Source organism: Mobula hypostoma, chromosome 17 (assembly GCF_963921235.1).
Source record: "Mobula hypostoma chromosome 17, sMobHyp1.1, whole genome shotgun sequence".
NCBI classification, from domain to species: Eukaryota; Metazoa; Chordata; class Chondrichthyes; order Myliobatiformes; family Myliobatidae; genus Mobula; species Mobula hypostoma.
Window position 1 is genome coordinate 39,199,432 of NC_086113.1, and position 17,445 is coordinate 39,216,876.

Consider the following 17,445-nt stretch of genomic DNA (forward strand, 5'->3'; position numbering starts at 1 on the left):
GTGAAGCCACACCTGGAGTACTGCGTGGATTTCTGGTCTCCTTACTTGAGGAAGGATATACTGGCTTTGGAGGCAGTGCAGAGAAGGTTCACCAGGTTGATTCTACAGATAAGGGGGTTAAGACTGTGAGGAGCTATTGAATCGCCTGGGACTGTACTCATAGGAGCATTGAAAACCTACGGCACAATACAGGTCCTTCAGCCCACAAAGCTGTGCCGAATATGTCCTTACCTGAGAAATTACCTAGGGTTACCCATAACCCTCTATTTTTCTGAGTTCCATGTACCCGGAGTCTCTGAAAAGACCCTATCGTATCCACCTCTACCACTGGCGCCGGCAGCCCATTCCACACACTCACCACTCTCAGCGTAAAAAGCTTTTCCGATATCTCCTCTGTACCTACATCCAAGCACCTTAAAACTGTGCCCTCTTGTGCGAGCCATTTCAGCCCTGGAAAAAAGCCTCTTGACTATCCACACGCTGGAATTCAGGAGGATGAGAGATCATCTTGTAGAAACATATAAAATCATGAAAGGGATAGATAAGATAGAGGCAGGAATGTTGTTTCCACTGGTAGGTGAGACTAGAACTAGGGGACATAGCTTCAAGATTCAGGGGAGTAAATTTAGGAACAGGATGAGGAGGAACTGCTTTTCTCAAAGAGTGGTGAATCTATGGAGTTCTCTGCCCAATGAAGCAGTGGAGTCTACCTCAGTAAATATATTTAAGACAAGGTTGGATAGATTTTTGGATAGTAGGGGAATTAAGAGTTATGGGGAAAAGGCTGGTAGGTGGAAATGAGTCTGGTCAGATCAGCCATGATCTTATTGAATGGTAGAGCAGGCTCAATGGGCCAGATGGCCTATGTCTTGTATTCTTATAATGCCAAGGAGAGAGTAGGCCAGCAAAATCTCTACACCCACCTCTATAGGCTCACATCATGCCCTTCACCCGTCTCTGGTTCTGCTCTATCAGCTACTAAACAATCAGCGGGAAGACACATTCAAGCTTACAGGCTCTATTAAGCTATAGGAACTTTAAGAATTTCTGCCATATTTCCCTACCATTGAACCTTTGATGAAAATTTAAGATCTATGTGGAATAGATTGGGAGGGGCAAGATAATTTATAGATAGACAATAAATCGTTACCTCTATTCTATGCCAATGAGCATGGTGGGGATACAGCAGTTAAATTACTGGACAAATAATTTGGAGATTTAGCTGAACAATCCAAAGTTCTGTTACTAATCTGGAATTTAATAAAACGAATAGTGATAATGATCACAGAAACTATCAGATTGACGTAACATGCTGAGGAAATGAAGTTAGTACTGAGGTTGGAAAACTTTAATCTGCCTAAGTGAAATGATGTGCAGTTCCTTGATAAATAAAATCATAACATTTCAACAAACTATATATATATATATGAAAAAATTAAATCCAAGTCATATGTCTATGCCATGTAACCATGGAGATCACACACCCAATGATTTTCTTTATTACTTAATATAAACAAATCAGAAATGCATTTGCAATATCTGCATACTCAATTTCTCATGTGGCTAACATACAACACTGGTTTAATTTAGATCAGGGGTTCCCAATCTTTTTTATGCCATGGACTAAGCGCCGTTAAGCAAGAAGTCAGTGGACCCCAGGTTAGGAACACTGGATTTAGATGCTGTGCCAAGTCTGAACGTAACCTTATAATAAGCAGAATTTACCAAAGAAACAGAATGGAATATTCTAAACAGCTTTCAACACCAGTGAAAGTGACATAAAAATATTACAAAATCTTGTTTTATATACATTTGCACATTTAAAAAGTTTCAAGTTTGACATAATGGGTACTAAAACACAAACCAAATCGAAACTATTACAGCTTAAAAACTGTCACATTGAACACAATATTTAATCAACAGAATACTGCATTTGTAAGACAAATGAAATGCTAAATCGATAACACAATCCATCCCTGTGTAAGCAGGAAAGGGTATGTCAAAACCATAGTGCACATCATTATCCCTGATTATATAATGGGCCTTCAAAAAAAACACCAATACAAACTACTTGCCTTTATCCTACGGTTCTTCCAACATTTCTATTCAAGTACTGGTTCAACTGTGGCTGGTTATGTTCACTTAAGTTTAATGATAAACATCAAAAACACCTGTGCCCTGGCCATAAACAACTGTGAAGTAATGATTGCTTGATGACCACTGCTTATGATAAATGATTTCCCATTTAAACCTGATTCTGATTTTCAATATTTAAAACTCAACATTAATGAAACTCTTGCAGTAATAGATACAGAAAATGAAGGCCAACTTTAGTCTTCACATATAGGATTTAACAGCCCAGAATAACCGGATCATGATTAAGAAATAATTTAGTCCTAATTCAAGTCAAAATTGTCATTTTTTAGACTTCCCCAGTATATTTTTTTTTTAACTCAAAGCTTATAATGGAAAATGCATGTTGTAATTTGTCACACTGAAACAGTGCCTTCCTGACACGAACTGTTGAATGAAGGTTGTATTTAGAATATGACAGCATGCCTAGATAATTTCTATCATAAATAGTAATGTAGCAAGTTATGATTGAAGTATTTTAAACTAAAAGTATAGAGAGAATTGAATTGATTTTTACATTATAGATTGGCAGCACTGAAAATATTTAATAAAGATTATTGAGTAAATACCATTTACTCAAATGGATTAGTGTAGATATTAATAGATACAAGAATTCATTTCATTTTACATTTATATCTTATTTCTTCCAAATGACTGAACATCATTACTTAAATGTAGAAGATACTTCAAAAGTTCTGACTTTATGTCATTAGGAATAAATACTTTCACATTCTTTCTCACTGCAGTATCAGACCATGCATCCAATCAAAAGTGTGACACAGTAACGTAGCGATTAGCGCCATCACTTCACAACACTGGCGATCACCCATCAGGAGTTCAATTCCCAAGCTGTCTGTATGTTCTCCCCTTGCCCACGTGGCTTTCCTCCCACCATCTAAAGACGTATGGCTAGGGTTAGTCAGTTACTTGCCGGCATAATATGTTGGTACTGGAAACATGGCAATTCTTGCCAGCTGCCCGCAGCACAATCCAGAAACGGTGTTGCTTGTTGATGCAAAATGATGCATTTCCTTGAGTCTTTTGATGTACATGTAACAAATAAAGCTAATCTTTTATCTCCTAACACTTGTATCCCCTCTCTCTTATCTCTTATAAGAGCATAAGACCTAGGAGCAGAATTATGCCATTTGGCCCAAAGATTCTGCTCCGCCATTTAATCATAACTGATTTATTATCCCTCTTAACCCCATTCTCCTGCCTTCTCCCTGTAACCTTTGATACCCTGATTAATCAAGAACCTTTCAACCTCCACTTTAAATATACCCCTTAACAAGTGACTTCTATTAGAGAGGCACTACTCCACAGGACAAACAAAAAGCTTTTCACCATTTTCCAGAACCAAGGATGAATTGTGTTGATAACATAAAAGAATTCTACATGCTTGTTAGTGTATAAAAGCATAACCTTGTTCACATTTAACAGCCCTCATTTCAGAAAAGTAGATGTGTTATATGTAAATTTGGTTAAAAGCAGCTCACAATTCTGTGAGCTTGTGAAATGTGGGTGCTGTAAAACTAAGGGTGCAACTGCTAAGATCAAATCAGATTCTAACACTGCGTTTTGTGCCGGCTATCAGTTCAACGTGAAGTCTATATCCATGGGAGGTGAATATATGCTTGCTGAAGTAATTTATGCTGCTAAGTCGAATATACTTATCTCTAACATAAAAAGGAAACATTCTGGAAATACTCAAACTGCATCTGCAAAAAAAGAAACAGAGTTAACAATTTAGGTCGAAGTCATCAAGATTCTTATTTTGTTATATTTTATGTACTGGCTTTTTAAGGTGGCTCATGTTTGGAAATAATCTTGTAATCTGGAACTGGCTTTACATCATTAGGTGCCCTTTGGACGAAAGAAATTGGAGAGGGTTTTCCATTTGTTGATGTTCCTATTTTGCAGCACTGTTGGTCACCAGCAAAGTGGTGTATACTTAAATTTCAAGTTCTCTATATCAAGACAAAAATCACACACTGACTCACGGGAATTCCTGGGCCCTGACTGATCATAGTGGAGAAGAAATATCCAGGAGGACATGGTGAACATCGAGTCTTTTCATTGCGAGCACACAGAAGCCCAGCTGAAGGGGCACAACGCCTCCCAAACTACTCACTCACCACCCACCTATGACAAGGCCGGCAGTTTCCACAGTGACCTCATCAGCAACCTCAGTCCACACTAAACTGCTGTGGAAGTAATTCATCCTCAACCCTGAAAGACAGCATCAGGTGTGACACATAGAAAAACAAGCAGTTATTATGGTAATAACAGAGCCCCAAAATTTCTGGTGGTGGAAGGCAAAAAAAAAAACAACAAGATTGGAGGAAGTTTTCAGGATCTCAGGCTAATCATTGCAAGTTCAAGGGAGAATGTGACTAGATGCTCAGGACGATTGGTTTCCTTTCTTTCCACGGTTCCTGCCTTCCTTAAGAAATGAAACCATTCCTATTCTCTCCCTTGAGTCAGGGTGGGATTCTTGGTGAGTAGGATGGGTCCTTCCCTCTTCCAGTGGATGGATCAACATGTGCAGATGTGCCCCTTCAGGAGTCATGTGACTGCCTCTATTATTCCCCCAAAATTTGGCACAGGGTCCCAAGTATGAGAATAAGAATATGAGGGAGCTACACTCCACTCATATCAAAAAGAGGGTCTCCAGAATATTTGAATTCCAAGTGGTTCACATTAGCCAGAATCTTCTACAGAAATTACTCCTTTCACCAGTTTTAATAGACAAGATGTATCAATCTATACAGATACAGAGCGTGTGGGACACTTGACACAAATAATTTCACACACAGAAATTCTATATTCGTCTGATGCACTGATTGTTGAATAATTAAAGAAAGACAACTTTAATGTTGGTATTTTAAATCGATGCTGACAGCTCAAAAGTTTTAGGGGAATTTAATTTACCCAAGACTAATCTGGCTAGTTTTACTGGACTGTTGCGGTAATTGGCTGTGCCTCTGATGAGTTGTTTCAGTATCCTGTTTAACCAAGTAAGTCCTTGTTGGTTGCTGGTTCACAGCTTTTGTGGTTAACTGCGTGGAGTCTCTTGGATTTATTAGGAAGCTCGGAGAGTTATCAGGGAGCACACTTTGGTTGGATGCATCAAAACACTTCTCTGTATTAGTCACTCCTTCCTTGCATCCACTGTCCATTGATGCACTGCCAAGAGGGCTTTGTACCACTGGGATCTCTTCTATGGACTCCAAGCTTTGGCGATGAGATCCCTTTAAGTTCTTCTGATCATTCTGTAGCATTTCTTCAGAGTTTTCCAGTGGATCAGGAATGGAGCTAACTATTGAGAACAATAAGAAAAAGATTAAATAAAGTACAGTTGCATTTATACATTGTGAAAAACTGTTTGGGAATGGTTTGGATTGCCATGCTGGACTCAATTACGACACACTGGCCAATGTTACCTCCCAGTTCTCTAAATATCAACTTTAAAACTGCTCTATTGTGCTCCATGCTCACCACTCCTTAGTTCTTTAGGTCTAAGTTCTGCATGAATTCTCCATGCCTCTACAATTTTGGCCATTGCATTATCTCTGTTACCTTAGTATACAACCAGCACCCATTTTTTGCTGCTCTCTATGTAGTCATGTTCTTGAATTTCCTCACCAAAGCCTTTAGCCCCTCTTTTTCCTCTTAAGGAACCAGCTGACCCACTTCCTTGACTAAACTCTTGTTCCAGTAGCTCAGAACTAATCTTCTCACTGATTATTTTGGAACTTGCTTTCTGAGATCTGCTAATTAAAATGTATTACATAAATGGAACAAATACAAAGTAAATGCAAACAAATGCTGTAATCCTGATACTTAAGAAAAAAAAATCAAAGTACTGGAAATAATCAGTAGATGAGGCACTATCTGACGAAAATACTTCATGGCCAATTGAGCATTTCTTAAATATTCTTCCTGTGATAGTTGAATTGACTAAGTTGGCACTCAACAAGATTCCACAAAAAAAATGCATATAACTGAACAGATATAACTTGTGTAATTTTCTATGGTTGGTTGCAAGATGGACACTTTCCGGAATATTAGGAACTTATGATATCTCCAACTTTTCTGTAAAACCGTAGTATATCTTACATCCAGCTGTAAGGGTAGAGGTTATCTCATTGTAACATCCTATCCGAAGGACTGTGACTTGAAAGAACTTGACAAAAGGTTCACCTGTCTGAACTTTGTAAAATGGCACCTGGTAAAGTGCCTGTGTTTTGTTTTATTTTTTTATTTACAGATACAGTGAGGAACAGGCTCTTCCTGCCCAACAAGCCGCACTGCCTAGAAACCCACCTATTCAATCCTAGCCTAGTCAAAGGACAACTTACAATGATCCACGAACCTACTAACCAGTGCGTTGTTGGAATGTGGGAGGAAAGTGGAGCACACGGAGGAAACCCACATGCTCACAGGAAGGACGTACAAACTTCTTACAGACAGCATCAGAATTGAACTCCAACTCCCAGAGGTGTAAACTTGCTGGGCTAACTGCTACACTACAGTGGCGCCCCTATGTGTTCCAGATGTGTTGGTGCTGCATACCGATAGCTGTTTCTAGCCCTCGTGTGGAGGTTGGCCATTTTATTCAAGCAGATGATGACTGTGATATTATTTACATTTTTTGTTTGCATATCTCTGAACAACCTTCAATACTGCTTTTAAATTCACCACCAAAATCAAAGACGCTACCTAGATTAAAAAAAACTCTAAATGCTGTAATCCCTGGAAAGAGAAAGAAATCTATAGTGATAGCGTGGGAATAAACTTTTCTCACTAGTGCCCAGGGGATAAGAGAAGCAGCTTTTTCAATCTTAGTTCTCCATGTTACAAGACACATCTCCATAACAGCCCATTTCCCCAACCCATGCATCTAATAAATGCAAAGAAATGCAAGTGCAACCAAGAGCAATAGCAAATAGTGAGACAGAAACAGAAAATGCAGGGTGCGTAGAATAAAGGAAATGCAATAGGAGAGAACGTTCTTCCATACATTCCTTAACAAATGTATTCAAAATCATGGGGAGCTTCAAAACAAAAAGAAAGAACAATTTTTGCTTGCAAGAAGGACCAGATACCAGAGGATACAGATGAGATTTTATTTAAAGACTATAATTTATGATGATCTGGAAAGTATTGTCTAATAAGAGTTGGAGAGTCAAAACTGATCACAATTTTCAATGGAGAGCTAGATAAATAAGTGGAAGGTAATAATGTGCCAGGCTAGTTCACACTTAATAGAAAGGAGCCACATGAATACATCACATTTTATCATTGTACCCAGGTGACAATGATATTTTTTAGGAACTGCTGAAAGTAAATAACATCATAGGATAAACCTTGTGATGATAAAATTTCTAAAAATCTATTTCTTACCAGTGGATGTTCTCTCAGAAGTGAACTTAGTTTCGTCGAAGTGAAAGGCCCCTTTAGAGCCATTTTTGATCTTCATATTCAGTGACTAGAAATAGACACATGAGAAGAGATTGAATGGAATGGAATATGAACATTTTCACCATGTTGAAGCTAATGGCTATGTTCTGAACATGGAATGATACTGCACATATTCCACCATTACCCTGCCAGCACATTCCAGGTACCCACCAGGCTCCGTTAAAAAAACTTACCCTGCATGTCTCCTTTGAACTCCCTCCTCTCACTTCAAGTGTATATCCTCTATCTGATATTTATATCCTGGGAAAAGCAGTTTACTGCTTACCCTACCAATGATTCTCATAAATGCTGTGTACCTCTATTAAATCTCCCCTCAACCTTCGATGATCCATTGAAAATAACCTAAATGTTCAACTTCTCCTTACATCTCATATCCTCTGATCCAGGCAGCATCCCAGTGAACCTCTTCTGTACCATTTCCAAAGCCTCCACATTCTTCCTCAATGCAACATTCAGAATTACACACAATATTCCAACTGCAGCTTCTCCAAACTTTTGCTCCAAGATTCTTTCTCCAAGAAAGGCTTGCAGAAACTTAGTGCCTTTCATCACTTCTCAAGGTCCCAAATGCTTTACAGCCAATTTTTTTTTTATTAAATGCAATCGTGAACAATAGCCAGATCAGAGATGCTGATCAAGTCAAGTAATTCCCAAACAGAGCTCTGATAGGCCAATCAGTGTTCACTGCTGCTCAGCGATAGAAAACAAGAAAAATCATATGTACAATTAAGGAACATTAAAAAATAGTAGAAATACTGGAGTCATGATGATCATGATGAAGTCTGCTGGAGAGAGACATTTATACACATGCTGTCCTCCATAATTCAAAGAGATTGAAGGATAAGGTTGCAGGTCATTTAAAAACATAGCTATTGCTGTAATGCAGGAGATATACAGTTGAAGTCAGAAGTTTACATACAATTTAGCCAAATACATTTAAACTCAGTTTTTCACAATTCCTGACATTTAATCCTAGAAAACATTTCCTGTCTTAGGTCAGTTAGGATCACTACTTTATTTTAAGAATGTGAAATGTCGAAATAATTGTAGAGAGAATGATTTATTTCAGCTTTTATTTCTTTCATCACTTTCCCAGTGGATCAGAAGTTTGCATACATTTTGTTAAGTATTTGGTAGCATTGCCTGTAAATTGTTTAACTTGGATCAAACGTTTTGGGTGGCCTTCCACAAGCTTCTCACAGTGAGTTGCTGGAATTTTGTTCCATTCCTTCAGACAGAACTGGTGTAACTGAAGCAACACACATCAAAGTTGCTGGTGAACGCAGCAGGCCAGGCAGCATCTCTAGGAAGAGGTACAGTCAACGTTTCAGGCCGAGACCCTTCGTCAGGACACCAGCAACTTTGATGTGTGTTGCTCGAATTTCCAGCATCTGCAGAATTTCTGTTGTCTGGTGTAACTGAGTCAGGTTTGTAGGCCTTCTTGCTCGCACACACTTTTTCAGCTCTGCCCACAAATTTTCTATCGGATTGAGGTCAGAAAATGATGTCAAGCCTGGTTCATCCTTGGGAGCAATTTCCAAACGCCTGAAGGTACCACGTTCATCCGTACAAACAATAGTACGCAAGTATAAACACCATGGGACCACGCAGCCATCATACCGCTCAGGAAGGAGACGCATTCTGTCTCCTAGAGTTGAACGTACTTTGGCGCGAAAAGTGCAAATCAATCCCAGAACAGCAGCAAAGGACCTTGTGAAGATGCTGGAGGAAACAGGTAGACAAGTATCTATATCCACAGTAAAACGAGTCCTATATCGACATAACCTGAAAGGCTGCTCAGCAAGGAAGAAGCCATTGCTCCAAAACTGCCAAAAAAAGCCAGACTACAGTTTGCAAGTGCACATGGGGACAAAGATCTTACTTTCTGAAGAAATGTCCTTTGGTCTGATGAAACAAAAATTGAACTGCTTGGCCATAATGACCATCGTTATGTTTGGAGAAAAAAGGGTGAGGCTTGCAAGCCGAAGAACACCATCCCAACTGTGAAGCATGGGGGTGGCAGCATCATGTTGTGGGGTGCTTTGCTGCAGGAGGGACTGGTGCACTTCAAAAAATAGATGGCATCATGAACAAGGAAAATTATGTGGATATATTGAAGCAACATCTCAAGATATCAGCCAGGATGTTAAAGCTCGGTCGCAAATGGGTCTTCCAAATGGACAATGACCCCAAGCATACCCCCAAAATTGTGGCAAAATTGCTTAAGGACAACAAAGTCAAGGTATTGGAGTGGCCATCACAAAGCCCGGACCTCAATCCGATAGAAAATTTGTGGGCAAAACTGAAAAAGCGTGTGCGAGCAAGGAGGCCTACAAACCTGACTCAGTTACACCAGTTCTGTCTGGAGGAATGGAACAAAATTCCAGCAACTCACTGTGAGAAGCTTGTGGACAGCTATCCAAAACGTTTGACCCAAGTTAAACAATTTAAAGGCAATGCTACCAAATACTAACAAAGTGTATGTAAACTTCTGACCCACTGGGAAAGTGATGAAAGAAATAAAAACTGAAATAAATCATTCTCTCTACTATTATTCTGACATTTCACATTCTTAAAATAAAGTAGTGATCCTAACTGACCTAAGACAAGGAATGCTTTCTCGGATTAAATGTCAGGAATTGTGAAAAACTGAGTTTAAATGTATTTGGCTAAGGTGTATGTAAACTTCTGACTTAACTGTATCCCCCAATTTACACCCATTGCTAGAAATAGCCATGGTTAGCAATGACCAGATAATTTTTTTAATTTAATGAGGGATGTATATTGTCCTTGGGTGGCAGGGTGCAGGTATGTCTCTACCAAAGTAAGCGTAAGGCACTCTCTCCCTCTGCTAGCCTGCAGGTCATCCTTGGGCAAGGTGTAGCACCTGCTTAGTGCTCCCCGCCACCACCCCCAATAAGGGTCACGTGAAACCATGGTAGTATGAGCAACGGGTGTATATCTCAATTCCTGGTTATGCAACCACCAGACAGACAACCTTTGAAGAGTATTGACAATGTCTGGGGTCACCCGTCTGGGAAAGACACTGCCCAGAAGGGGGCAATGGCAAACCACTCCTGCAGATAAATTTGCCAAGAACAATGACCACCCACATTATATGACATGGCGCGTAATGATGATGATGACGGTGATATTGCCCAGGACAATATGGACGACTTCTCTCCTCTCCTTGATGGGATGGAGGAACTTCTTTCACATGTCAGTTTACCAATTTTTAACCCCCTATGCGGTGGACTGTGTCCACTCTCTTTTTAAGAATAAGGGATATATTTTTTGAAAGTGAAGAGGGACTTCCGGTAGCGCTCATGGAGTGAAGTCGCGTTCTTGACTCGCTCCATGACCTCTGAGTTTTTTTTTCTCTATGGTCAGCTATACTTTAATTAACTATTAAGGCATCAATTCTTACAATACTTTGAATTAAACTGAATTCTCCGACAATTGGATGATACTTAGATCTGCTATGTCTAAGAACGGGAAAAACGGCAAGGATGGTAAACCTCCGGTTAAACCGAAAGCTACGGATTTCCCCCCGACTGAATCACCGGTGACTTTGAAAGCGATATCGGAGTTAATTCAGAGGGAAATTTCAACCTCTGTTAGGGAGATGATTCGTACGGAAATTGCAGGCTCTGTTAAAGACCTGATTCATACGGAAATCTCAACTAATCTCCAGAAAATTGCCGATTCAATGGATAAGATGCAAACATTTATTGCGGAACATCAGTCAGCTATATCTGATCTTCAAAAATTCGCGCAACAAAGTGAGCTTAAGATGGGGAAAATCGAAGAAACAATTAATGTAATGAAGAAGAAACTTGACTTTTTGACTTTTAAAAACTCTGACTTGGAATCTAGAATGCGATGGCAGAATTTACGAATGATCGGGGTGAGGGAAGCTGTTGAATCCAACAACCCCATGAAATATTTTTCTCAACTTTTAAAAGATGCATTCCCTACTGTATTTCCTGACCAACCACCGCTACTGGATCGTGTTCACAGAATCCCATCATACTCGTCTAGGTCAGATAGACCTAGGCATGTTATTTTACGTTTTCATTATTTTCAAGACAAGGAGAGACTGTTTCGATTCGCTCGATCTAAAGGTTTCATTGATTTTTCGGATCTTAAGTTCCGATTCGTGGAAGATTTCAGTAAACCAATCTGGGACCAACGGGTTCGTTACAGATCCGTGATGTCGGAATTCTATAAGATGGATTTAAGACCAGCGCTGCTGTACCCTGCACGTCTAAGGATTCGCATGTTAGATGGAGCCCTTCGTTTTTTTGATTCTCCATCGGATGCCCAGAGTTATCTGGATCAACTTTCATCTTCAACATCTTAATTGCCTTTTTTTAATTATCTCCGTTGATCGGAGGCTGTGAATTGGTTGGTTTTAACTTTTTCGTGCCCTATCTGGGCAGAAAAGTTTATTTTTGATTTCTTAATATGGCTGCTAAACTTTCTTTTTAACTGCGTCATTTCTTTCTTTTCCCAGGGGATTCTGGGTGGTTACTTCCCTTTTGTCATCTTACGTATTTCCTGTGTGGCCTTAAATTTTGTAGTTTTTTTAAAATTTTATTCTGTTTTGCTTTTTATAACCACTTTATGTTAATAATCCTATTTTTTCTTGTTGCTGTGTCTATTCATGGGTTTGAGGTTTATTGTGGTTTTTTTTAATATATATTTTCCGGCTTTTGTTCTGTTCTGTGTGTATTTTAATTGAGCTAACTTTTTTTACTTACTTTTTTACTGTTTTACAACTAGCTGATCCTTTTCATATTTATACCTTTTTTTTAGGGGAGCGTATACCGGAAGTCATGGGGGTAGTTTTAGCGCTTGCTTCTTTCTGGCGGGTCTGCTTTAGATTTTGCCTTGGGGTCTTGGGGCGGGGGTGGTGGGAGGGGCTTCACGTTTTAGTTTGTTTCTCTTTGGGCTATATACATTATTGAAGTACTGGTTGCGTCCTTTTCCCCGGTATCTTTTGTATGTTCTGTTTCCTCTCCGGGTTTGTGGGTCGCGCCTATCGTCAATCCTCCTTGTTGTGGGTTGACTTTAGGATTTATGGAGTCTATTATTAATTTTGTCTCCTGGAATACTAATGGTCTTAATCATCCTATTAAAAGGAAAAAAGTTTTTAAAGTGTTCCGGAGACTTAAAGCACAAATTTTATTTTTACAAGAGACCCATGTACGGAGGGGGGACAGACTACGTTTTTTCAAATTCTGGAAGGGACAACAATTTCATTCGAACTCCAATGCTAAGATTCGAGGCGTCTCTATTTTTATAGATTCCTCAGTTACTTTTACACAACAGGATATTATCTCTGATCCGAATGGTAGATTTTTATTGGTTAGTGGTTTACTATTTAATAAAAAAGTAGTTTTGGTTAATGTTTATGCTCCTAATATGGATTGTCCGGAATTTTATAAATCATTGTTTGATCAGTTTCCGAAGTTGAACGAGTTTTCATTGATTTGGGGCGGAGATCTTAATACCTGTTTGTCTCCAGCTTTGGACCGTTCGGCTCCTTTACGGACTTTACCTAATAAATCTGCAAATCTGATTAATTTTTTCCTTTCTGATTCTGGGTCGACGGACATTTGGCGTTTTCTGCATCCTCAGGAAAAAGATTTTTCCTTCTTTTCACATGTTCATCATTCCTATTCAAGAATTGATTATTTTTTCATTGATTCTCGTCTCATTCCTTCAGTGATTAAATGTGATTATGATTCTATAACCATTTCGGATCATGCTCCACTTAAGCTTTCTATTAAAATTATGGCCAATATACCAAACAATAGACAATGGCGTTTTAATTCGCTGTTGCTTCAGGACTCGGACTTTGTTAATTTTATGAATGAACAGATTGAGCTTTTTTTTACAATTAACCATACAGAAGATATTAAGATATTTCGGTTAACACTCTTTGGGACACTTTTAAAGCCTATATTCGGGGTCAGATTATTTCGTATTCCGTTGCTTTGAGGAAGAAACAGAAGCAGGAGGAGATGGCAATTGTGGACAAGATTAAAGAAATTGATAAGAAATATGTTATGGCTCCTTCTGAGGAGTTATACAAACAAAGAACTGAACTTCAAATGGAACACAGTTTACTACTCTCGTCCTCGATTGTAAACCAATTAAAGAAAACAAGAAGTGACTTTTATGTTCACAGTGATAAAATTGGCAAGCTGCTGGCTAATGAATTGAAATCTAATTATGTTAAATCTCAAATCAATCAGATTTATAACCAAAATGATCGATTGATATTGGATCATGTGGGGATTAATCAAACCTTTTGTGATTTTTATTCTTCTTTATATCAATCAGAGTCTCCTCGAGATTCTAAATATATGAATGATTTTTTAGATAAGTTAGACTTCCCTCAGATTTCACAGGATATGTCTTCTTTATTAGATACTTCTATTACAATGGATGAGATTAAGAATGTTATTTTTTCTATGAATCTGGGGAAAGCTCCTGGCCCTGATGGGTTTACCGTTGAATTTTATAAATGTTTTGCTTCTTTATTGATTCCTTGGCTCTGTAAGGTTTTTGAGGCTTCTTTGAAACTTGGTAAACTTCCTGAATCTTTTAATAGAGCATCAATTTCTTTAATACTAAAGAAGGATAAAGACCCTGCTCAATGTGCATCTTATAGACCAATATCTTTATTAAATGTTGATTCTAAAGTTTTTTCTAAGTTATTAGCAAATAGACTAGAAAAAGTACTTCCTTCTATAATTTCGGAAGACCAAACGGGTTTTATTAAAGGTCGTTACTCTTTTTATAATATTCGTACATTGTTAAATATCGTTTATACTCCTCACAAAATGTTCCTGAGTGTGTTATTTCTTTAGATGCCGAGAAAGCTTTTGATAGAGTAGAATGGCCTTATTTATTTAAGGTGCTTGAAATGTTTAATTTTAGCTTGAAATTTATATCCTGGATTAAACTGTTATATCACTCCCCTGTAGCCTCGGTTCGTACTAACTCTTTAAACTCACCTTTTTTTCCTCTCTTTCGTGGTACTCGACAAGGCTGTCCTCTTAGTCCCCTATTATTTGATATTGCATTAGAACCTCTTGCAATTGCTATTCGAGAATCTTCAAATATTACTGGGATAACTCGGGGATTAAAGTCCCATAAATTATCACTCTATGCTGATGATTTACTTTTATATATTTCTAATCCTGAGAGATCCATTCCTGCTGTTTTAGAGTTATTAGCACAATTTGGTCTTTTCTCAGGTTATAAATTAAATCTTAGTAAGAGTGAACTTTTTCCGATTAATAAACATCTTCCCTTATATTATAAATTTCCATTTAAATTGATTAATAATTACTTTTCATATCTTGGGATTAAAATTACTTGTAAACACAAAGATTTATTTAAGACTAACTTTTTACCATTAATAGACCATATTACTCAACTTTCATCTAAATGGTTTCCCTTATATTTAACTTTGATTGGTCGTATTAATGCAGTTAAGATGTTTTTTTTGCCAAAATTTTTATATGTGTTTCAGGCATTACCAATTTTCGTTCCTAAATCTTTTTTTGATAAAGTTGACTCTAAAATTTCTTCATTTATTTGGCAGAATAAGAATCCGAGACTGGGTAAAATACATTTACAGAAAGCTAAGAGAGATGGAGGTTTAGCATTACCTAACTTTAGATTTTATTATTGGGCTATTAATATTCGACATATGAAATTTTGGTTACTTGACCAGGACATACTATCTATTCCTAAATGGGTAGCATTGGAATTACAATCTGTTCAGGGTTATACACTTGGTTCTATTTTAGGTTCCTCTCTTCCTTTTGATCCGGAACGTCTTAAGCAGGTCTCTAACCCGATAGTTAAATATGCTTTGCGCATTTGGTTTCAATTCAGAAAATTTTTTGATCTTAATCAATTCGGGTTAGCGATTCCTATTTTAGGTAACATATTTTTTCCTCCCTCTTTTACGGATCGCGCTTTTCAAACTTGGAAGACTAAGGGTATTTTACGGTTTTTGGATTTATTTTTAGATGGTTCCCTTATGTCTTTTGAACAATTATCTAATAAATATAACTTATCAAGAATACATTTTTTTAGATATTTACAAGTTAGAAATTTCCTAAGTACTATACTTTCTTCCTTTCCAATGCTTCCTCCTATATATATTTTAGATTCGATAATTAACCTTAATCCATGTCAGAAAGGTGCATCGGCTATGATTTATAATATTATTATGAAACTTAGGAAAGCTCCATTTGATAAGATTAGGGTAGATTGGGAACAGGAATTGGGGCTTACCATTTCTGTGGATGATTGGGGGCAGATTTTACAATTAGTTAATACTTCCTCTATTTGTGCTAAACATTCCCTAATTCAATTTAAAGTGGTTCATAGAGCACATATGTCCAAAGATAAGTTAGCGCATTTTTACTCGCATATTAATCCTTTCTGTGATAGATGTTCGGGGCAGATAGCCTCTTTAACTCATATGTTTTGGTCTTGCCCTACTTTGGAAACTTTTTGGAGAGATATTTTCAATATTATTTCTAAGGTATTAAATATAGATATCTCTCCTCACCCTATTACTGCTATCTTTGGACTACCTAAAATTTCTAGTAATCTTTCCCCTTCAGCCCGTAGAATGATTGCATTTCTTACTTTAATGGCGAAAAGATGTATTTTACAACATTGGAAAGAGCTTAATGCTCCAACTACCTTTTTTTGGTTTTCTCAGACGATTTTATGTTTGAATTTGGAGAAAATTAGAAGTAACCTTTATGATTCTTCATTTAAATTTGAACAGATTTGGGGACCTTTTATTCGATATTTTCATTTAATGTAATATTTACCCTTCTTGTTTTTTTTTCACTGTTTTTAATGGAGGTCGGGATTGAGGACGTGATTTTAAGTTTAACTCTGTTTGGTTTCAAGTTAGCCCATTGCTTTGCCTTGCTTTTAGTTAGCTGCACGGTGGGTTTTTTTTTGGGGGTTTTTTTTCCTTTTTTTTCCATTTATATATATAAAATTTAGTATACTATTATGTTATCTTGGTCTCTTTGCTTAAATTACATTGTTTGTAGTATTTTCTTTTTGGTATTGTTATCTTTTGAATAAAAAGATTTAAAAAGAAAAGAAAGAAAGAAAGTGAAGAATCAGAGGCTGTGTATATTGGGTAGGGAAAATAACCTGGGCGACAAGGTCAGTCACAACCTTAATGAATAATTGAGGAGACCCCAGAAAAAATATGGCTCGCTCCTTCTTGTGTTTCTTTTACGTTTATCAAAATACCTGAAGTACTTTCAACCTGAAATGGGAACTGAATTTTTCTTTCCAGAGACACTCCTTGGCTGGCTGTGTTTTTCCAGCGTTTCTAAGATTCCAGCAGCTGTAGTTTTATTTGTTTTCTGTAAGATCTCGTCTGTCTCTGGAGATCAGGCAGGGCTTTGGTACAAATCTTACCCTGAAGAGCCTTCAACACACAGATCTTGTCAGAGTGTGGAAATGGGGCTATTTGAGCATAAACAGCCAACGGAATCAGGAGAAGTACCATACAAGCACCTTTCCCATTTATTAAATGTTGATCGGAAATGAGAATGCTTTCTAGACCTTTCTTTGCTGCTGTCCAAGAGGAGAAAACACACCTGCAGCCCCACCTGTAACAAACAGGCTCTGTAGAAAAAAAACAACAGGAATTCTGCAGATGCTAGAAATTCAAGCAACACACATCAAAGTTGCTGGTGAACACAGCAGGCCAGGCAGCATCTATAGGAAGAGGCGCAGTCGACGTTTCAGGCCGAGACC

At 37.9% G+C, this 17,445-nt stretch overlaps 1 protein-coding gene across 8 annotated transcripts in view; it reads right to left on the reverse strand.

Annotated features, from left to right (window-relative positions):
* Positions 1–3,767: 3,767 nt before the first annotated feature.
* zdhhc11 (zinc finger DHHC-type containing 11) overlaps positions 3,768–17,445 on the reverse strand; it is a 138,662-nt gene continuing 124,984 nt past the window's right edge. For all 8 annotated transcript variants that reach the window (XM_063069743.1, XM_063069742.1, XM_063069740.1 and 5 more), the window contains exons 10-11: positions 7,543–7,627; positions 3,768–5,455 (exon numbers count right to left, since the gene is read on the reverse strand). In XM_063069743.1, coding sequence (XP_062925813.1) covers positions 5,064–5,455; positions 7,543–7,627 — 477 coding nt within the window. In that variant the 3' untranslated portion in view covers positions 3,768–5,063. The remainder of the gene's footprint in view (positions 5,456–7,542; positions 7,628–17,445) is intronic.